This window comes from Podarcis cretensis (assembly GCF_951804945.1).
Source record: "Podarcis cretensis genome assembly, chromosome: 12".
NCBI classification, from domain to species: Eukaryota; Metazoa; Chordata; class Lepidosauria; order Squamata; family Lacertidae; genus Podarcis; species Podarcis cretensis.
Genome location: NC_137181.1, coordinates 38576982 through 38599932, shown reverse-complemented (window position 1 = coordinate 38599932; position 22951 = coordinate 38576982). Strand labels below are relative to the sequence as shown.

General features: G+C 42.4%; 1 protein-coding gene across 2 annotated transcripts in view; it reads right to left on the bottom strand.

Moving 5' to 3' along the window:
* The window catches only part of CHN2 (chimerin 2), a 139657-nt gene that overhangs the window by 63318 nt on the left and 53388 nt on the right, over window positions 1–22951 (bottom strand). The window contains exons 1-5 of one of the 2 annotated variants that reach the window (XM_079948054.1): window positions 20930–21288; window positions 19241–19296; window positions 8537–8568; window positions 6325–6438; window positions 4560–4848 (exon numbers count right to left, since the gene is read on the bottom strand). In XM_079948054.1, the coding sequence (XP_079804180.1) occupies window positions 4560–4848; window positions 6325–6438; window positions 8537–8568; window positions 19241–19296; window positions 20930–21083 (645 nt within the window). In that variant the 5' untranslated portion in view covers window positions 21084–21288. Of the gene's footprint in view, window positions 1–4559; window positions 4849–6324; window positions 6439–8536; window positions 8569–19240; window positions 19297–20929; window positions 21289–22951 lie in introns of those variants that run through there. The other variant, XM_079948053.1, reaches the window with a different exon arrangement.

The following is a 22951-nucleotide window of genomic DNA, read 5'->3' as shown; positions in this document are numbered from 1 at the left end:
TTTTCGAACAATTTTTGGAAGCCGAACGTCCGGTGCGGCTTCCGATTGGCTGCAGGAGCTTCCTGCAGCCAATCAGAAGCTGTGCTTTGGTTTTGGAAGTTGAAAGGACTTCTGGAACGGATTCCATTTGACTTCCAAGGTACGACTGTACTTTATTGGTAAGGTAAATGCAGTATTTGTTTAAAGACAGAATAGCTAGACCTTATTAGAGGCGGAAGCGGAGGCAGCGGCAGTGGTGGGGGAGTTCAACAGCATGCCCTTGAGCCCCAATGAAGGTGTTGCTGATTCACCAGGAGTCTATGAATTACATTTGCTATGATGATGTATTATGTCAATTTTTGCACACACAAAAAAGACTGGCAAGTATTCATTTTCCTGGGAATGCGGGATAATTTCCAAGTTCCAATCACACGCTCAATTCAAAAGAAACAGACGAAACCCTTCAGATGTGTGTTGTATACTAGCAACCTGTTTTACTGGAGGAAGCTAGAAGACCTTTGAATGAAGGAGACTTAATATAAAAGCAATAGGCAAACATTTAGCTGCAGTGCAATGACAGGCCTTCATATGAGAAAACTGAACAATGGTTCAGCCCCCCCCCCCAATTCTTAAAGTGGCTATTCACCTGATTTTTTTTAAAAAGTGCTGCATGAACATTCATGCATTTATACATTCATTTATTGCCTATTTTTAATACAGCAAGAGTGGAATGCCTATGTTTTTTTAGTTTGAGGGATAACGACAGATAAACATTCTTCTTTTATGATGATGATTTCTGACCTATATAATTATTCCGATGAAAAAGACCCAAAGAAAAGCAACTAATTTGGCATATGCGTTTCATTTTTCTTATGGGGTCTGGCACAGTACTACTAATTACAACTTCTAGGAAACTGTATTATGAGAGTGGACAGATTCCTCAGGCAGTTCCAAGTTATGCATTCTCTTCCTAGTTAGTGACACTGTAACAACCTTCCACTGACCTGCCCAAAGGGGGAAAGTCTCAGGAATGACTGAGCCATTCAATAATTTCTGTTGTCAACCTTTCGTGCAGGGAAGAATAACTACATCCCACAAATGGTTTAACAAACCTATCAGGGAAATTAATGCCCTCTGCAGTAGTTTCTTGGCTTCTGAAATGCTATCAATAAGAGGTGATGTTTCATTTTCTTCTTTTTTCATAAAACCCTTAACCTCTCCTAATCACTGCAGAAGTTTAAACTGTGCTTGAAATGTTTGAAAGCCCTTTTTTCAGGGCAACATTACAGCGTTAATTCTTTCAGCACGTTTTTAAAGACGTCTTTTTGTTGAGAAATTCTAAACTATCTGGGTAGATAACTGAAACAAACCAACAAACTTTATTTTACCTACTCCAAAATGGGAGTAAAAGTTATTTAAGCAACTTCCAGATACTATTATGCAAATATAATCAATTTTACCAAGTACAGTGGTACCTCTGGTTATGAACTTAATTCGTTCTGGAGGTCCGTTCTTAAGCTGAAACCGTTCTTATCCTGAGGTGCGCTTTTGCTAATGGGGCGTCCCATTGCGTCCGGCACGCAATTTCCGTTCACATCCTGGGGCAAAGTTCGCAACCAGGAGCAGCTATTTCCGGGTTAGCGGAGCTCGTAACCTGAAGCATTTGTAACCAGAAGCGTTCGTAACCAGAGGTACCACTGTATACACAAAAATAGCCTATTTGCCTCATTCTGATTTTCTAAAGGCGCCAAATCTAAAATTTAAGTCATGCTGATTTTAACTGGTGAGTTAATTGCATACCTAGCATTCTCCTGTTGACATTCTCTCCTTTAACCATTTTCAAATATCTAAAGGGCTGCCACATGGAGAATGGAGCCATCTTGTTTTCTCCTGCTCCAGAGGCTAGAACCTGAACCGATGGATTCAATTTATAAGAAAGGAGATCCCGATGAAACATCAGGAAGAACTTTCTGACAGTAAGAGCTGTTTGACAGTGGAACAGACTTCCACAAGATGTGGTGGACTCTCCTTCCTTGGAGGTTTTTAAGCAGAGGTTGGATAGCCACCTGTCATGTATGATCTAGTCAAGATTCCTGCAATGCAGGGAGCTGAACTAGATTACCTTCCGGGTATTTTCCAACCCTACAATTCTATGATTCTATACCATATCTTAGAAGTAGGGATGTTTCTAAGAGGTACTGAGGGGTAACAGTTGCTCTGCCAAAATAGCTTATGTCCGCTGCCCCGCTTCAGTCACAACATGTTATGGTTCTATACAGCATGGATAAAATCCTTTCTCCCATACTAATAATGGTCTTTGCCAACCATCACAAATTAGATTTTTCTGGAAGGTAATGCAACGTACTCCAATGCGTAAAAATATATATTTGCTATGGCTATCAACTATACATTAACTTCCTGCAGCATTTTTCTTAGCACATATCGGGGACCACAGCTTGGAGACTGGGAGACCGAGCCATGATTGCAAGGAAAACCAACAACCCAATCCTGCTTCCCAAGTTCCACTCAGAAATTTATTCTGTTTATAAGCAGAATAGTAGTGTTGGCTTAAAGACTGGAGGAATATTGATAGCAGGAAACCTATTTCATATCAGTTAGGAGGAAATATTTCTTTGGGATGGAAAACTATTTTCTCAAGTTACAAACTAGTGCCCCTATGCCACACTAATCAACGACCGTCTCCAGCACCCAGTGTTGTATAAAGGGTGGTCTACAGTGGCTGAATTTATGTCCTGCACCACCAGTTCTCACAAAATTGTCTGTTGGAAAGTTTTTGCAGATGGAATGGTAGAATCTGAACTTAGGTTTCCCCCTCTTTTCTCCATACCTGAAATAATGGGTGGCACAATGTATTCAGCAGGTGAGCATGCAAATATTGTTGCATGAAGCAGCACATGCATAGTGTAAGGGTATGCACATGGATCCATTGGCCAGGGTTTGAAACTACAGTGATCTGATTGTCAGAAGTGTGACAACTTGAAATTTTGGGCCAAAAAGATTTCTGCATTGCAGGGGGTTGGACTAGATGACCCTCTTGGTCCCTTCCTACTCTGCAATTCTATGATTCCTTCCTTTTTCTGACAGTGAAGCTCTCAGATTTTGAACTATGCTGAAATAAAATCCAAAAACCAGCTCATCACAGCCTTGTAAGGTGCTTTTCTATTCTGGGCATGCGTCTCTTAAATAATAGTAATTTATAGTTAATTGAGTTTAATTTGTGTTACTGTTTCCACAAGCCTGAAATGTCAGTTGCTCTAAATATTATTAAATAAAGCTTTCTTGTGTATTTCACTCTGCTTATGTCTTCCTTGGTCATTTGAACTAGAAATGAAAGCCAGTTCAACTTAAGATGTTTGCTGTCTTGAACAGAGAATGTCTTTAGAAATGTCCTTATGGGACTGAAACACTATCATAAATAAAAACTATAAATTACATTCTCCAGCAGCTAGGCACTGCTTTTCAGATGCAGGTCAACAACATAATCTTGATTGCGATGCAAACACATTATGTGAATTATGTATTAAATAACCTTCAAAAGCACTTACACCAGAAAAGAGGTTTCGTTTGAAATATTTTTCAATCTGCGGGAACACACAACCTCTTATAAGAATATTCATCATTTGTCACACATTTCAAACTGATTTCAGCTGCATTTCTCCGTGAATTGCTTTATGTTAACTACTACTTGTTCGCTCAGCTACTACAAAAACAACTTCGAAAAGCAAAGATGGAAAGAAAGAAAAGCCATGCCCCCAAAATCAGGCCCATTCACCAAAATAGTAAAGCAGAGATTTGAACTTTGTGTTAAAAGGCTAACAAACTTGAGATCTGGTGAACAGGCAATCAGCACAAATTCTTACATTCAGGAATCAATAGCAAGGCTACATTCTCTTTTAGACAGATACTGCAAACCAGGTGGGGAGGTTACAATCACCAGCATCTCCAGGTAAGACTGGGAGAGGGGGAATTATGCCTTAAACCCTGGAGAGGTACTGCTTATCGATGTATACGTATACAATGCTGAGCTCAAGAGACCTAGCTTCTCATTTGAATTTAAATATTTGTATGTGCTCAGGTGCTCTTTTCCACTCATTTTATCTGGGAGATGCTACCTGGACACATATTTCTTAAGTGCAGAAAGGAACCACCCTGAGATCTATGTAGGAAGGGTGGTATACAGTTGTTGTTGTTGTTGTTGTTGTTGTTGTTGTTGTTGTTGTTACAATGGGAAGCTATTGTAGGCAGGGCATGCAATCATCTGGAGTTCATTCCCAATGGAGGAACATAATAATTTAATAGATCTGATTTCAGCTTTCTGCTTGCACCTCAAATGTTAACATATAAACAAATACATTGGGTTGTAGCCAACCAACATTTACTCAGAGTAGGCCCACTGAAATTAATGGCCATGACTGAGGTCCATTCATTTCAGTGGGTTTACTTTGACTAAAAGTTAGTTGATGACAAGCCACTGAGTGCATTTTAATGACTGAGTGCCCCAGATGCATTTTTTAAAGGTAGATCTATATATGGATTGATTTCCTCATGAATCAACTTACCTTTTCAACTGGTGCGTTTTCTTCACATGTGGTTACACTAGCTTTTCTCGATTCAGTTTTTGATCTACTCAGTCTCCGGGATACTTTTTCTCTAAGCAAAGTGGCATATCCAATGTGTTCATAGATAGGGTTTGTCGTCATTTTTGAAATATATTCAGAAGCCTTGGTTTCTATGTACAGTGTTATCAAGCCGTCTGTTACCAAATCGTGGATTGACTCGAACCTCTTTTCCCCTACAAAGTGCTTCCCGTCGTAAAAAAGCCTGTAGTTTAAGGTCTGATTGCCAAACCTGCATTAAAACAAAATGAAGTTGTTGCATTAGTGTTCGAACACTAAAAACATTGATTTCTCAGATGATGCAGGCTATAAAAAGGACATGTTCCTCATTAGCTATAAAGGTGGAGGACGGAGTACAGACTCAAGGAACCGGTATATATTCAGATGAAACAGGTTTGTGCCAGGGCTGCATGAACATGTGTTATAGGCCGGTGCAGAACATCCTCAACTGCACTCAGAAGACAACTTTGGACTAATGCAATCCCTGCTTCCCTTCTGCTCATTATCCTGCTGTTCTTAACTATGGTTAAACAGTCACAACACAGCATTAGTAAACCAAGGTATAGCAGGGTGTCCTCTTACACAGGAATCAAAACCAGCTCCGTGTCTTTAATATCGGCGCAAATCAGAGCCAATGTGGAACTTAGCTATGTTTGAAGTTACCAGGGGGAACCTTGCTCATCACAGGGGACGAGCTTTAAACAGGGTTTAGAAATCAGTAAGTGAAGTTGATGAGAGACTCAAGACAGCCTGCGACCCCCTTATTTGCAAATGCAGTGCTCATAGCACAATAAGGCGACGTTCTTCATTTGCACTAGATAGGGATAGCTAACTTATGCACCTCCAGAGTGTCGCAGGTTAGCCGCTCTAAGTTTCCTGTACCCAAGATACTCTTAAATCACGGTTAAATACAATTCATGGTTAAATATAGTCTTGTAGGTATAACTGGTATAATTTTAGTTCTAACTGGTAATGGTGTTGATATAATGTGAATAATTTTGGGGGTACTCTGTGGCATCTAGACTGGTGACTGGGAGTGGCGGCCGAGAACACACAACACCAGTCCTGAAAGACCTACACTGGCTCCCAGTACATTTCCAAGCACAATTCAAAGTGTTGGTGCTGAACTTTAAAGCCCTAAACGGCCTCGGCCCAGTATACCTGAAGGAGCGTCTCCACCCATATAGTTCAGCCTGGACACTGAGGTCCAGCTCCGAAGGCCTTCTGGAGGTTCCCTCACTGCGAGAAGTGAGGTTACAAGGAACCAGGAAGAGGGTCTTCCCGGTAGTGGCGCCCGCCCTGTGGAATGCCCTCACATCAGATGTCAAGGAAATAAACAACTATCTGACTTTTAGAAAACATCTGAAGGCAGTCCTGTTCAGGGAAGTTTTTAATGTTTGATGTTTTATTGTGTTTTTAATATTCTGTTGGGAGCCGCCCAGAGTGGCTGGGAAAACCTAGCCAGATGGGTGGGGTATAAATAATAAATTGTTATTAACACAGAAAGTGCAAAAAATAAACTATTGAGTCTGCAAAAAATTATGCTTTAAAGTTTAAAGGATCGTAATATCTAACACGTTACAGACGACATCATACCATTTTTAAAGTATACTGTTTTGCATATTGTTGTTATAACCACGATTCCTTCAGGTTCCCAATGGCCAACAAGCACTTCTTACAATTTGCAACCAGAAGCAGCAAAGCTCACCTGAGAGCTAGGGTATAGCATCCAGGCTGCCGCTGGCTCTCTCTGAGAATATATGCGCCTTCTACACCTCCAAGCAATTCATCGGCTTGCTCACGAGAAATGATCCCATGAAACCTGATGGAACAGAAAGCCATCAGGTTAGAGAATAACTCTGAATGGGAGAAAGGCCACAGGAACTCAGTGTTAAAACACAGAAGGAGGACACATAAAAGTCACCACAAAATAGTTCATGATAGGGTTGTGTCCCTCTGTATGTATAACAAAGTGATGCCAGAGGAAACATCTTCGAAGGAACTAATAGCAAGGAATGCTGCAATCAAGATTAAAATTGCACCCGTAAACTTTCCATTAATTTGCTCAGGCTGCTTTTGGTGAATTCTGCTGTCCATGGTGGTGATACACAACTGATTTATTTGCGCTGCATTTTAATTATTGCTTTGGGATTTTCCTACAGCTGTTCTGCTGCTGTTAAAAGCCTCCTTAAAAGGCTGCTGTCTTAGAAAGGCAGGATATAAATATTTTAAATAAATAAATATTGGAACCAGGGGCTTAGCAGGGCCTGGTTTTAGTAATCTGCCTATACTCCCAGCTCTTCTGCCTTTGGATCAATTTTATATGACTTCTTCTTCTTTGGCGATCACTTGTGACAGAGTAAGATAGTCTTCCATGTGTCCGTAGGTGACTGTGGAGGCCAATTCTGGATCCATATGTCCTTCCACACTGGAGACATAGGTTTCTGGGTGGGAGTTGATCACGGTGAGGGTTTGCCAAATGTGCCTTCCTCTTAGCACGTTTCTCCCTTTCGTCCTGAGTTCAAGCGTCTTCAAAGTCCATGACACCTTTGGTAGAGGTTGTTCTCCAGCTGGAGCACTTGCAGGCAAGTGTTTCCCAATTGTCGGTGTTTATACTACATTTTATTAGTTTTGCCTTGAGAGAGTCTTTAAACCTCTTTTGCTGACCACCAGCATTACGCTTTCCAGCATTTTAAAGTTTGGAATAGACAACACCAGATTCAGACTGGATCATATAGCTCAGTCTGTAGAGCTCTTAATCTCAAGGTTGTGGGTTCGAGCCCCACGCTGGGTATTGCAGGGAGTTGGACTAGATGATCCACGTGGTCCCTTCCAACTCTACAATTCTGTGATTCTGAAAAGGAGACCTAAGTTAAGATTTACAAAATAAATGCAGAAGACTGGGTGGAAGAGTCCTTCTCCCTGGGTCTGCTGGTGGGGGGTGGGGTGGGGGGTCCACTGCTGCAGTAGCCCCTTGCTGTACTTGCATTAATGGCAGGCTGCTGCTCACAGCCAGCACAAGTTTCCAAAATGGGGTGGAGCAGAACAGGACAAGGATTCCATGGATTTTAAGCTGGCCCATTGACAGGTGGCCCACTCTACTGCACCTTACCAAGGACGATAAGGATGTCAAAGGCTCTGAATCATGATGGCCTTGTTCTCCTGTTGCAGGAAGTAGACCTCTGAATCCCAGCTCTTGGACATCACAAGCTGGGAGAGTGCTGCTGCTGCTGCTGGCCACCGTGAGAATAGGATTCTGGACTATTCTGGGAGCCAGCGTGGTGTAGTGGTTAAGAGCGGAAGATTCGTAATCTGGGGAACCGGGTTTGTGTCTCCGCTCCTCCACATGCAGCTGCTGGGTGACCTTGGGCCATTCATTCTTCTCTGAAGTCTCTCAGCCCCACTCACCTCACAGAGTGTTTGTTGTGGGGGAGGAAGGGAAAGGAGAATGTTAGCTGCTTTGAGACTCCTTCGGGTAGTGATAAAGCGGGATATCAAATCTAAACTCTTCTAGATGGGCCTCTGGCGTTACCCAGTTGGTCTTTCCCTTTAAACAAACAACCAAAGCAAAAACATCCCCGCCACCTTCTTTCCTGACCAACAGCAGTGGCTCCACTTCTCCAGTTGTTCCCAGGGCTGGGTTAGGATTGCTCTACATCTCTAACTGCAAAATACATACTGAAATGTATATACACTATAGGTACCACCTGAAAAGACAATTCACATGCATGCAAACGAAGAGTCTGGGAAGTCAAGAAAAACTGAGTAAGTACATGGAAAGAAATAGAGAAATAACACTGAGTTAAATTATCTCTTCATTAACATTAAACAATCTCTTCATAGCAATTTTAAATTGCACAGTGTCGTGCATCAAATTATTACTTAAAAAGTTATTTTCCTACAAATCATTTAATACATACTCTCGTCCATAGTATTTCGGTCTGTTCTCCACCTAAATGGGGGGGAAAAGACAACACAGTTAGATATACATCAGTAGAAGCAACAATAAAAATTAAAGCTGGTGAAACAATATCATCATCAATATTTTGCCCAACCACAAATACTTCAGGTTACAACTTTAAAAAAGTGTTTTAGGGTGAAATAAGTGTTGCCTGCATAGCAGGAAACCTGGAGGATGGCATCCTTTATCTAAGAGAGCACAAAGGATTAATTTTAAATGCTACACGTAATGCTGAAAATTTTAATCTGGCAATTATACGCAAACAAATGCCAGGCCAGCAGGGGGCAGTTCCTTACAAAGTTTGATGCACTATGTTTTTGTTCAATGTTCATCTAATATCTGGAGCATAGTGCTGGAATATTAACAGTTACCTCTGATTTAAATAGTCTTTACTAATGTGCTTTTCACTGGCAGTCTTTCAGTAAACAATACTAAATTATGGCTGGATCCATAAAGATAGGCTTTAAACATTTCATTTTAATGTTTTAATCTTTATTGCAATGCTTCGAAAGAAAGAAAGAAATAGTAAAATTATTACTACTACACAGCAGAGTCCTTGGGCTGGTGATCAATGTCTCGCAAGTCTCAGGATACCTAATTACACAAGGCAGAGAACATGAATGCACTGCAGGGTAACCTGTTTCTAACAATGCATGTTATACTGCCTATTTGCAATGCTATTGTCTTTGGTATTCACACACGCTATATCCAAACAGAACTAATCTGGGGCTTGGTTTCCAGCTTGTTTATGGTTATTCCTACTTGTCTGCCTAGATTTTTCATGGGTAACATGTTCCAGCTATTGTGGCTGACCACAAAAATTCCTAGGGTCAAATGGCCTCAGTGGTGCAGAACGCCTTCCATCAGTTACACCCCTATCTGGACACCGCTAGCCTAACTTCTGTTGTCCATGCTCTGGTAAACTCTAGGTTAGATTACTGCAATGTGTTATACGTGGGACTGCCTTTGGAGATGGTTTGGAAATTGCAGCTGATGCAGAATTTGACCGCCAGGATGCAAGACAGTTTGAGTAAATTAACACCAACCCTGACTCAACTACACTGGCTACCAGTTAGCTTCATAGCAACAGTTCAAAGTGGTGGTTTTGACCTATAAAGCTTTATGCAGCTCTGGGCCTCAAGGACTGCCTCTCCCCACATGCACTGACCCAGACCCTGTGATTGCCATCTAAGATCCTTCTGTGTGTGCCCCACCTCCCCAAGAGATCCGCAGGGTAGCGAGATGAGAATGGGCCTTTTTTCACCTGGTGCCATTGTTGCATATCTTTAAAGGGACCCCTGACCATTAGGTCCAGTCGCGGACGATGCTATGGTTGCGGTGCTCATCTCGCTTTATTGGCCGAGGGAACTGGTGTATAGTTTCCGGGTCATGTGGCCAGCATGACTAAGCCACTTCTGGCAAACCAGAGCAGGGCACAGAAATGCCATTTACCTTCCCGCCGGAGCGGTACCTATTTATCTACTTGCTCTGCGTGCTTTTGAACTGCTAGATTGGCAGAAGCAGGGACCGAGCAACGGGAGCTCACCCCGTCGCAGGGATTCGAACCGCCGACCTTCTTATCGGCAAGCCTTAGGCTCTGTGGTACATATCTTTAGGCACCAGCAAAAACATTTATTTTCTGCTAGGGCTTTGTCTTTTAATTATCTGTAGTCTCCTTTAATTGCTGGGGTGTTCTGTTCCTGCCTTTAAAAGTATGAAAGTATTTTAGATTTTTTCTATTCTTTGTCTTTTTCTAATGTTTATTATTTATTGTTGTAGGTCACTTTGGACTGCATTGGCAAAAAAAGCAACTAAACTGTTTAATAAATAATAGTAACAACATATAACACAGACATACTCAAATGTTGCTTGATTCTGGTTAGTACAAATTTTGTCCCTTGAGAGCTCAGAATACAGTGCTTAGCTGGAAACCTCATAAATATTTGTCAGCAATTGCCAAAACCAAAACTCCTGATGATACAGTAAAAGAATCTAACTTATCTCTTACATATCCTTTGATGCATTCCACCCCCCTTGCGATAGCATACTAGAAAATTTTCTGAAACCCCAAATCCTCAGCAGAGGAATCTCTCTGCAATGCCTAGTGTCTATTTACTTACTATATTTTTATATCAACATTTCTCCAAGGAGCCCAGAGCAGCATTCTAGCGTCACCACAACCCAAGTGTAAAATGTCAAACAGCTTCATGAAAATGCCTTTCTCAAAAATAACATTTTGTGAGGTTTCAGGCATGGCACATCTCTCTGACTTCAAGATCATAGTTCATACAGATATGACAGCTTCTGAACACACTGACATAGCTAAGATTAGAGAAAACTGCATCTTACAAGGCATCTTAAAATGAATGTGTGACTCCAAGCAAGTCCACCCACAATGACAAACTGTGGCAGAAATGTGCAACACTATACAGTACTGCTTTGAAGGATGGAAGAATTTCTGGATCAATTTCTGTTATGTTAATGCATGGTAGACATGCATTGATGACTTACTGGATGTTGTTTGAAGCTGTAACCAATGTAATCTTAAAAAGAAGAGTTCTGTCGAAACTAGTGGCATTTTTTTTTTGCAAGTAAAATACATTTAGAATCAAGGTATGCACTCTTGATGAGTCAACAAAACATATACGCTAGGTGTAAGATTGCAGTGACCTTGAACTGCAATTCCACCCCTTTGGAATGTGTACTATAGTGATCTCCAGTAAGCACAGTAAAAATGTTATTGTAAAAACATGCCACTGTATAGCAGAAACTTCACAGAAAAGCATTATGACCAATGACTGTGGGATAGATATATGCCCTAAATACAATTTCTCCTCTCAAATAATCTGCATTCAAGCTGATGTGTGAGATCACCCTAATGACTTCTTATGATTTTTGAATTAAACCAGCTTTGAAATGAAAATGCTGCTTCTTCATAAATTGATGTAAGTTTAAAAAAAATGTAAAAAAGGGCATTGAAAATGGTGGCACTGCTTCAGTTGTAGAAGAATTCACACAATTTAAAGGAAAATGCATCCAGTTTTCTTTCTAATCTCCAAAACAAAGTATTTGTCAAGATGAGAAGCAAAGAAAAAGGACTTTGACTGCATTTCCAAATGCTAATAAAGTTTTGTAGACGTGTATTCTTTTCCCAGGACCACTATGGACTTTTTTTGTGGGGGGGAGTATAGGTTGCAGATTACACTGAAGATTTTATCTAGGATTTTGTAACTGGGAGTAGCTAGAGTTGCATTTACCAATCACCAGTATCTAAAGATCAATTTACAACCAGACAGCCTCTGTAATTATCTTTGTGCACCCACACCCAACCATGTTGCCTAATCATCTAATCTGTTAATGATGGGAAAATCTGAAAAGTGCATTAGTAAGACGTTCAAAGTCCAGAAGATAAACATTTGCATACAATGCCCTTTAGCACATTAGTCATGGTGAGAGTAAAAGCCCAAATGTAGTATTTTGATCAGATTAGGTTATATCCAATGGTGGCATGGGAAAGAATGTTACCAAAGTCTAGAAATCTACCTTAAAGAATAGTGGATAGCAAACATGTCAAGCCCATTCAACAACGAAGGAACAAAAGAAGATAATTAAATAGAGGATATAAATGACAATTATTTCAGATACAGTGGTACCTCAGGTTACATACACTTCAGGTTACAGACCCAGAAATAGTACCTCGGGTTAAGAACTTTGCTTCAGGATGAGAACAGAAATCGTGCTCCAGTGGCGCGGTAGCAGCAGGAGGCCCCATTAACTAAAGTGGTGCTTCAGGTTAAGAACAGTTTCAGGTTAAGAACGGACCTCCAGAACGAATTAAGTTATTAACCAGAGGTACCACTGTATACAGAAATAAAGTGTCAATGACATGTACTTTGTAAGATGTGAGGGAAATGCAAATCAATTTGATCTGTAGGCTCACCTTATAAAGAATTAACAACTGTTCAACGGGCAGATTCTACCATATCTTACAGGAGAATCTGCTAACAACACAGGCAAGTGAGACAGCTAGCCAATAGGGACATAACAAAGATAGACAAATCTGTAGAAGTTCAGCAAACAGTCGATAAGAATCTGGATTCACAAAGGAGGCCACTGGGTTTCAAGCATGACTTCATTGTGTGTAGGACTGCTGCTAGCAGCAAAAAAAGTCACAGATTTCAGAGCTACTTTAATAGCTCTCAGTCGATCGCTGGCTGATCTGTTTGTAGGGTCAAAACATTTGGGAATAATTCATGATCACTTCTTATGTTACTTTTTAGTAAGGGAAGTAGCAGGAAAATGTTCAGATGTGGCTCTTTTCTGCTTTCAAGAAGTTATACTTCACATGAGGCTGAGTTGGGTGTAATGGTTTGTTTGTTGGACTAAGAGTGAGGAGACATTGGATTCCCTTTGCTACTCAGGCCTGAGACTCAACTGGGCCAGTTGCTATACTGGTCTCACCTAAGTCCTGGAATTGTTGTGAAGATAAAGTGGCATGGAAGAACCAGGTGAATTACCCTGAGCATCTTACGATTAAAGGTAAAGGGACCCCTGACCATTAGGTCCAGTCGTGTCCAACTCTGGAGTTGCGGCGCTCATCTCGCTTATTGGCCGAGGGAGCTGGTATACAGCTTCCGGGTCATGTGGCCAGCATGACTAAGCCACTTCTGGTGAACCAGAGCAGCACACGGAAACGCCGTTTACCTTCCCGCTGGAGCAGTACCTATTTATCTACTTGCACTTTGACGTGCTTTCGGACTTCTAGGTTGGCAGGAGCAGGGACCAAGCAACGGGAGCTCACCTTGTTGCGGGGATTCGAACCGCCAACCTTCTGACCAGCAAGTCCTAGGTTCTGTGGTTTAACCCACAGCGCCACCCGCGTCCCTATCTTACGATTACGAATAGTTAAAATTAATGGCAGTTCCTAAGGCTCAGGTGCCATGGCAAACCAGGGTTTATCTAAAATGGAATCTAAAACTGATTAAATCTAAAACTAGGTTAAATTGCCTCCATATCTGTTGTTTTCTATTTCCCCCTCAACTTTACTTCCTCCAGGCCTGACTGTATATCCAAATACAAATCCACCTGCTCCACATTTACAAAATTAGGACTACATTTCCTTTCCTTTCCTTTGGAAAAGTCTCTTATTCAGTTGCCAGGTGGACAAACCATCCCTGGGGAACAGACTATTTCATCCTGAACAGATTCCTTTCCTGGCATCAGTGCCTAAATATACATATTTAATTAAGTCATTTATTTAGTTGGAAAACATTTGAGATTGACTCACTGGACACAATCTGCTTTATGATGTCATCCTTCTCTAGTCTGAGACACTTAGGATACATGGTATTGTTTTATACTTTGCATGACATCATTCCGGTGTATGATGTCACCCTTCTCCCTTTTCTGAGATGCTTAGCATACGAGGGACAAGAGCAGGTCAAGAAGTTTTGAAAGAGGTGTAAGCAGCTAAGATGCCCCAACCTGTTCCCACACCCCACCGGCCAATCATTTACATAACAGGTGGAGTGCACTAACTCACAAGACTCACGCACTTTGCAAATGTTGGGAACTGCAAACACACTCTCCTTGGTGGGGAGTTTGCTCCCATCTGTGAAGGTGGTGTCTGGTTCTAGATGACAAGCTTGTCCCCTTCTGTTTGGGCTCCTGTTTAGTCGCTGCCACCTCTGGTTCTGCCTCCTCCCGCCCCTCCAAGTCCTTCTCAGCCTCTGCTGAGGCTCTGTGTTCTGCAGAAAAGCTGGGGGAAGGAGAACCAGCATCCCTTCAGAGGTAGCTGAAGTCAGGGTAGAAAGGAGAGAGTCTCCCACCTCCAGCCTAGGTTCCTGTCCTGGCTCTCACTGGAGGAAGAACGCGAACTCAAATTGCAGTATCTACCAAAATCTTTAATTCTCAGATCAGTACAGTACACAGGCAGAGTTCAAAGACATCATAGGTGCTACACATGGCTAGACAAGCTAAGACATTGACCCAACCAGCAACACACCCCCTACAAACCTTGTTATATGGGAATGGGGCAGGCACAACTTAGGATGGCAATTGAGGCTGTTCCTGAAACTGGGCATGCAAGCAGGCACTCCTCTGAGAAGGGTGGGTCTTCCCTGTCTGTTCATGCCTGTGCTGGTGTCTTCTTCATGACCTCGGCAACAGAGGATGTGTCAATGTCTTCTGGGGAGCGGATACGGGACAGGCTGGGCAGCCACCTCCTCTGAAGAGCTGGGGAGCCAGAAACGGCAACTCCAGAGTTGGCACTACATTCAGAGTGCCTGAGTTGAAGGTGGGCCTTGGTGATCTTGGAGGAAAGGCTGTGTGGGTGCCTGGGAGACTGATGGGGAGATTACATGGAGTGAGGGGACCCGCCTCCCCCACTAGGTGTGTTCCATGATCCTCCTTCCTAAGCAGCTCCTCAAGTCCCCATGACTCTGGTTTGGTATGTCCTGTCCTATCCCACTGGAACCTCCTTAGGTTCTTCTGTGAGCAGCTCATTCCTCCACCTTCTTTGTCTGACCAGCCCCATCACTCAGGGACCATGACAGTTCTCACCGTTCGGCTCCCCCTCTGTTTCTTCCTCCTTCTCCTGAGCACCTGCCAATCCACACCTGATCCCAAAGCTTCTGCAGGGCTCATGACATCAGTAGCTAAAGCCTTTCACTCTGTTTGGAATCTTCAGCTTAATATTTCCTTCTTGACTTACTGGATCAAGTACAAAGAACCTTAACTACTATAAGTTTAGGGATGCTGCTTTGTGGCTATTGCTTATTTGAAGGGTGAAGTCCTGTGAAAATGAGGACATGTATATACATACTTCCTCCACTTGTTCTAGAACTCCTGCTTTCAAATGTCATTCCGGACAGGCAGCACAAACCAAATGCCAACTGAGATTTGCTTTGCCTGTACATCTCTTATGTAAAACATTACTTGAGGACATAGAATGATTCAGGACCATTTCACATCAAATCATGTATTATCCATTTAAATCCATGAATAAATATTCCATCCTTAGATGTGAACAACTGGGGAACAAAACATCGATGGCTGAGTCTCTTATTTAGATTTATGTCTCCCAAGTCAAAATCCAATATTTTATATTATCTTTTACTGAATTTTACGTGAACTAAAGGAATTCCTGGATGCTTTAGCACCACAGTGAGAATATTACAAGCCAAAAAGATACCATAGTAATCTTCAGGCTCTTGTTTTACAGCTAGGATTTCAGGAAAATCTAAGCAGAAAACAGAGGAACATTTCACATTTGCATATGATAAACCCCTTCATACATTACTACTTGTATTTATTTATACTTTGAAGATTTCTGCATATTACATCCAGCTGAAAAATAAACGGGCACTTATGAATAAAAATCCCATTCCCATTTCGTACAGAATTAAGAGCAGAGGATGGTAAAATGTTTTGCTTTTCCCCAAGCTATCACATATTTTACTATCTTTACTAGCAATAGTGTTTTCTAAAACTGTAATTAGAATTAAGAACAATGAGCAAAGCAATTAGCTGACATATTTCTCTGCATAATAGTCCGGTTTAGGAAGTGGATGCTTTGTATGCACCAGGGACAGTTTATTCAAATTTGCCATTGTAGTGAACACTGTTTTGTTGAATAATTGTTAGCAATTTCTGAAAATCTCCAACAGAGAGAGACTTCCAACACCGATTTAGCATTATGCCAAACCAATAAGCTGCACGAACATTAAGCTATTCTGTAATGGGAGTTTATACAGGGGGGGGATTTGTTCCAAGTGTCATCTACAATGCTCCATTCCTTCAACCATTATGAAATGTGTAAAAGGTAACATTTATATAATTGGGTGGTAGGATAATAGTTTAATCTGATATTAATCTCATTGTGTTATCTTTGTTTCTTTTGGGAAGGGAGGTGTTTAACACCAATTTAAAAAAATGGATCTGAGTGTATCTAAGAAATCACAGGCTGGTTAGCTTAACTTCATTTCAGGGCCGTCTTTAGCAGATGCGGTGCCGGGGTGCAAATATCCGCCCAGCACCCCCAAATTACCACAGATGGGGGGGGGCAAAGCTGCACACTGCCAGCTATGGGGGGCGCAACTCCCCCCATGCCGCTGCAGGAAAAGCAATCCCAGCAGAGGCTTGGGAGGGAAACTGCGTGCCTGCCAGTCATATGGTTGGCAGGGCGCAGCTTCCATCCTAAGCCTCTGCGGGAATCGCTCTCCTCTCACAGAGGCTTGGGAAGGAAGCTGCACGCTCGCCAGCCATATAGTTGGCAGGGTGCAGCTGGCGGTCGTGCAGGGAAAGGGGAGGCCGCCAGCAAAGCCGCGCAGCTCCCCCACTCACTGGGGCACCCTTGAGAGGCCAGCGCCCTGGCGCGACGCACCACTAAGCCCTATGGGAAAGACGTCTCTGCATCATTTCAGGGAGAATTGGTGGAAAACGTTATTGAAGATAGAATTACCAAGCAGTGGCATAGCGTGGGTTGTCAGCACCCGGAGCAAGGCAAGTAATTTGCGCCCCCTAACCCGTGGATTTGCGCCCCCTAACCCGTGGATTTGCCCTAACCCCAGATGTTGCGCCCGGTGTGGCCGGCCCCCCCTGCACCCCCCATGCTACGCCACTGTTACCAAGTACAGTGGTACCTCGGGTTACAAACGCTTCAGGTTACAGAAATATAACCCAGAAATATTACCTCAGGTTAAGAACTTTGCTTCAGGATGAGAACAGAAATCGTGCTCCGGCGGTGTGGCAGCAGCAGGAGGCCCCATTAGCTAAAGTGGTGCTTCAGGTTAAGAACAGTTTCAGGTTAAGAACAGACCTCCAAAACAAATTAAGTACTTAACCTGAGGTACCACTGTATATAGAAGAACAAGATGAAAACCCAGGCCAGAGACAACTTCCCAGTTTTTCTCCCCTAGCTTCATTCATCTTGTGTGTTCCAAAACATTATAGGCTGCTTTATTTCTGAGTCAATCTCAGTATGAGCCACAATGACCTCACTCATCACAACTTAAGGTACACCAACAAGTCTCATGGCACACATGGAAATGCACTGAGTATACTGTGCAAAGGTGACTCTGCTTAACAGTATTGCTTCTGGCTATTCTTGCTTGCTAGCAAACGTGAAGAAACATGTCCTTAAAAATGACTAAAAATCATTATCATACTAAAGAGACAACTAGAGGAGCTTCAAGCACATTCGAACCACACAGCTTCTTCCCAGGAGAAAGAGAAACGATCTCTCCCTCCCTTCTCCTGGAGAACTCTGCTGCAGTGGGTGTGCCCTTCCCACCTGCAGAAAACAAAAGAATTGCTTTTAAGCCTGACAACTGAGGAGCTTATTCATGAACAGATCTGCTACTGGGAAGGGCTCCTGCTTGATGCTGGAAACTGCTCTTTCCAACCGGCAGATTTGCTCTGCAGGAGATGCATCGACTGGGACAGATCTATTTCAGGAGGAAGGCTAGGGAGTCCTCTCTGCTCAGAGCTACTGAAGCATCAGACAGAGCCGTTTATCCACTTGAAATGTGCGTTTCTCGGTTAGCACCTCTGATAGTTACAGCAGATCTGTGTCTTCAATCAGGAACACTTCCGGTAACCTACATAAGGCCTATACAGACATCACCGGGAACATCCTAGGGAAGGAAGCACCTCTTTAATGAGATGCTTACTCTGCCAAGACAAAACCAAGATCAGCAGTTTCATCTCAGATGTTGTGCAATTAGGGTGAGCCATACCTAGTACAGTGGTGCCCCACAAGACGAACGCCTCGCAAGACGGAAAACCCGCTAGACGAAAGGGTTTTCCGTTTTGGAGGCGCTTCGCTAAACGAATTTCCCTATGGGGTTGCTTCGCAAGACGAAAAAATCTTGCGAGTTCCCGCGGTTTTTTTCCGCTCCCCCCCTTTCCTAAGCCGCTAAGCCGCTTATCAGCTGTTCCACTCATAAGCCACCTCTCAGCTGATCGCTAAAAGCCGCTAGACCGCTAATAGCGCTAATCCGCTAAGCCGTCAATGGGCTTGCTTCGCAAGACGAAAAAACCGCTAGACGAAGAGAATCGCGGAACGGATTAATTTCGTCTTGCGAGGCACCACTGTTCACCATCATGGGAATAAAACTGGTCAGAAACAAAGAACTCTGTTAGAAACTTCAGGAAACCAAACTGGGAGACAACCAGTAAATGCATGGCATTATCTATTATTACATACTGCCTTCGTGCTTTAGACTTGTAGGGAGAATGACCTCATGCTATTAATTCAATATTCTATGTACACTATTCTAAAACATTTGTCAAAATGCATATTTTCAGATGACAGACAGGGTTTGTGAAGGTAGTAGAAGATTTGCTGGGGTGGGGTAGGAAATCGCACTTCATTTATGGCAGAAATAAACACAAAGATACACAACACTTTGATGAACACAAAAATAGTACTGAAAACATCTTAATAATATTAATCACTTAAAGCTTAGAATTTATAACAAACACCGACTGGTGTTTTTATAATGTTTACCTTATAATTTTTTAAAAAGAGAGCGCTTTTAAATCTTTTGTGTGGATGACAATATATAGATCACATCCTGCACACATAAACTGTGAAGACCAACAGTATCAGCATGCTGCTGACCATTCAATTAAAGAAGATGAAGAGAAACTTGAAACTGACCTCTCGAGGACAAATTATTCTCTTGGGACGAGGTGCTTCCTGTTGTAACTGATACACTGTCGAACATAAAAAAAAGTTTGTAATTAGAAGGCTGCAATGAATACTAACATTTGCTTAGATAGGCTTAAAGAAGATGCTTCAAACTAAATTCAAATGAAGGGGAAATAGCTGACTTGCAAGGGGTATTATAGAGTATCGCATTTAGAATTCATAGAGAGGACACAGGTACCTTCCTCCACAGTGAATCTTGATATCCTCATCAATTTTCCTCCTCACCTCTGCTGTCTAGAAGGCTGCCTACTTTTTGGTTGGTTGGTTCATGTGTTGTTAGTACCATTATCCATTTAAAATAACAGAAATTATAATGCCTGGTTTAAGATTTTAAAACTTCTTGGAGAAGAGGGAGAGGGTGCTCTGTGAATTCTCAGGCATCTAGGTAAAAAGGTAAAGGACCCAGTTAAGTCCAGTCAAAGGTGACTATGGGGTTGCAGCGCTCATCTCGCTTTCAGGCTGAGGGAGCTGGCGTTTGTCCATAGACAGCTTTCCGGGTCATATGGCCAGCATGACTAAACTGCTTCTGGCACAATGGAACACTGTAACGGAAGGCAGAGTGCATGGAAACGCTGTTTATCTTCCTGCCACAGCGGTACCTATTTATCTATTTGCACTGGCATGCTTTCAAACTGCTGGGTTGGCAGGAGCTGGGACAGAGGAATGGGAGCTCACCCCGCCATGCAGATTCGAACCGCCAACCTTCTGATTGGCAAGCCCAAGAGGCTCAGTGATTTAGACCACAGCGCCACCTGCGTCTAGTCAATCAGTGCTCTGTACAGCTACTTTTACATAAAACTGGCAGAAGTTCTTCCCGTGAGGCTGCTCCTCAAGTGAAAATAGCCATGCATGTGACAACAATATGACAAATGAGTTTCCCCAAATGGGGGTGATTTCTGTTTTTATGCACATCTTTTCTACACATGGAAACATGGAAATTAGTTAGAGAAACATAAGCCTATCTTTAAAAATTGCTACACATTTTAGATTCGCTATTGGTACTAGCACCATCCATTCCAACAAATCTATTGACCAAAATTTTATATGTAGACTTCTGCTTGCCATAGCGGAAACTTGTGAGGTGTTGGCTTGCAAGGCTTCCGCTGTGCTGAACACACCACATCATGTGGCGTTGCCTTTAAATGCCCATGGCAGGGTTCATATTAATGACTGGGGTGGATCTACACACAAAGAAAAAAACGCTATGGAAAATCGCATAGAGATGTTTTTTGCTCTCTAGCGCCGTCTGGTGTTGCATGTTTATAACACATTCAAAACACTGTTTTTTTACTAATCCAACTGAGTCTTAGGTGTGTATGTACTTGTGTATTGTTTGCAAGCCCAGGTGCAGGGAGAACGTGGCTGGTGAAACCTGAAGAAAGAAGTGAGGTGCCATTCCTGTTGCATTAGCACTGACCTATCTCTGATAATCCTAAAAAGCATAATGGTTAATCAAAAAGGCTATAGCTTACTGCTGGGAGTCAAGTTTGCCTAGTCTTCCTAACTGTAGCTATTCCACCTAATTCTGTGGAATTCGAAGGTGATGTTAAATTGATTAGATGAGGCTGCTTCTGGTCTATACAATTTCATATATGGACACTTTTCATTTATTTGTAATGGGCACTATCCAACTAGTACCCACAACATTGCCCGAATGTACTCTTGCAAATGGATGTGACTCTACTTCTGCGAAATTTCCCGCGATATGGCTTTGAAGTGCCACAAAATCCTGCGAAACCAGTTTGTGCAGAGACTGCAATGGGCCACACAGCGGGACGCACAAAATAAACATCTGCTCCCTGAGAAGTAGCAGCTGTACGTTGCCCTATGCAAGTCTCTTTGAAGGCCCTGCCTTGCCACATTCTTTTGCTTTCTTTCCAGTCGGCAGTTCACCACTTGAGACAAAAATGCTTGGCTGCAGGTAAAACTTAAATAAAAACAGTGGAAGGACCGGGTAGTTCGGGGGGTAGAGCATCTGCTTTGCATACATAGAGAAGGTTCTTCATTCAATTCCCATCATGTCCAGTTAGGGCTGGAAATGTCCACTGCCTGAAACCCTGCAGGGCCACTGCCAGCCAGAGAAGACATTATTGGACTACATGGACCGATGATCGGACTCAGTATAAAGCAGCTTCCTATGTTCCTAACATATTTGTTGTTGTTGTTTAGTCGTTCAGTCGTGTCCGACTCTTCATGACCCCGTGGACCAGAGCACGCCAGGCATTCCTGTCTTCCACTGCCTCCCGCAGTTTAGTGAAACTCATCCTGGTAGCTTCGAGAACACTGTCCACCCATCTTGTCCTCTGTCATCCCCTTCTTCTTGTGCCCTCCATCTTTCCCAACATCAGGGTCTTTTCCAGGGAGTCTTCTCTTCTCATGAGGTGGCCAAAGTATTGGAGCCTCAGCTTCACGATCTGTCCCTGAGGGCTGATTTCCTTAAGAATGGATAGGTTTGGTCTTCTTGCAGTCCATGGGACTCTCAAGAGTCTCCTCCAGCACCATAATTCAAAAGCATCAATTCTTTGGCGATCAGCCTTCTTTATGGTCCAGCTCTCACTTCCATACATCACTACTGGGAAAACCATAGGTTTTACTATACGGACCTAACATGTAGGAAGCAGGTAAAACTAAAGGAAGTAAAATGTATTAAAATATACATGTCCTGTACTTTAAAAAAGAAAAAGACAGAGACACACACCCCAGCAACCCCTTTTTCAGCTTAGTTCCATCAGTATTCTAATACACATACAGAATAAGGAATATCGGTGCGGACAGGCGTACAATAGTATATTCTATTACCGTATTGTACTACTAATACATACTAGTTGCCTATAGTGATAACAAGACATGTATTCTAAAAGCTGTTTAATACTTTTACAACCCTGTATTCTTCTCCCTACATCCTTCGCTCACTTTTCAGCTCTTTCCCCCCTTGCTCTCCCAGAGCTATTTACAGCTTCTGCTCTAACGATCTTATGTCAGTAAGTGAGCTGGTCAGTAATAAGGCAAGTAAATGAAATACATTAGAAAATTACTTTAGTCAGCAAAGATTTTTAAGCATTATGGAAGAAGCAGGTCTTCAGGGAATATACAAGTGAGAAAAGGGGTAGCTTTCTCTGCAGCCCAGACAAGTCTACAATTTATTTCAAATGTGGGCATTCTGTATACAAGCATATTACCATATTTGTAGTCAACTTCTGATTCAGTAGGAGCAGACTAAAACTTACAAATGTTTGTGGTCAGCATCATGGCAACAGAGACAGATGCATGCTTAGCATTTATATGTTTCCCCATTAAATTCCTGAAGTGTTTCACTAACACTGTATTGCAAGTCTGGCATCTAATGACTGTATGAATCATGATTTGAACTAGAGATTTCAAGCTCATAAGCACATGCCCTTAAGCAGCAAACCATAGCACAATGAAATAGAAGTGAGCTGTAGGGTTTAGTTACAAGTGGAAAAGGTCAATTTTCTAGTAATTGCATTGAATTTCATAACTGGTGTGGTGGTGGTGCAGAATAGCCAAGCTGGAGGTTCTTATTCCCCAGCTAAGTATAAGCAGAGCATAAATCACTCCCGAATTTCAGGCATGGCTTACAATGGGCTTGGTGTGGCATCACCTGAACTTGCGCAGGTAAGAGGATAGCATTGGGAAAGC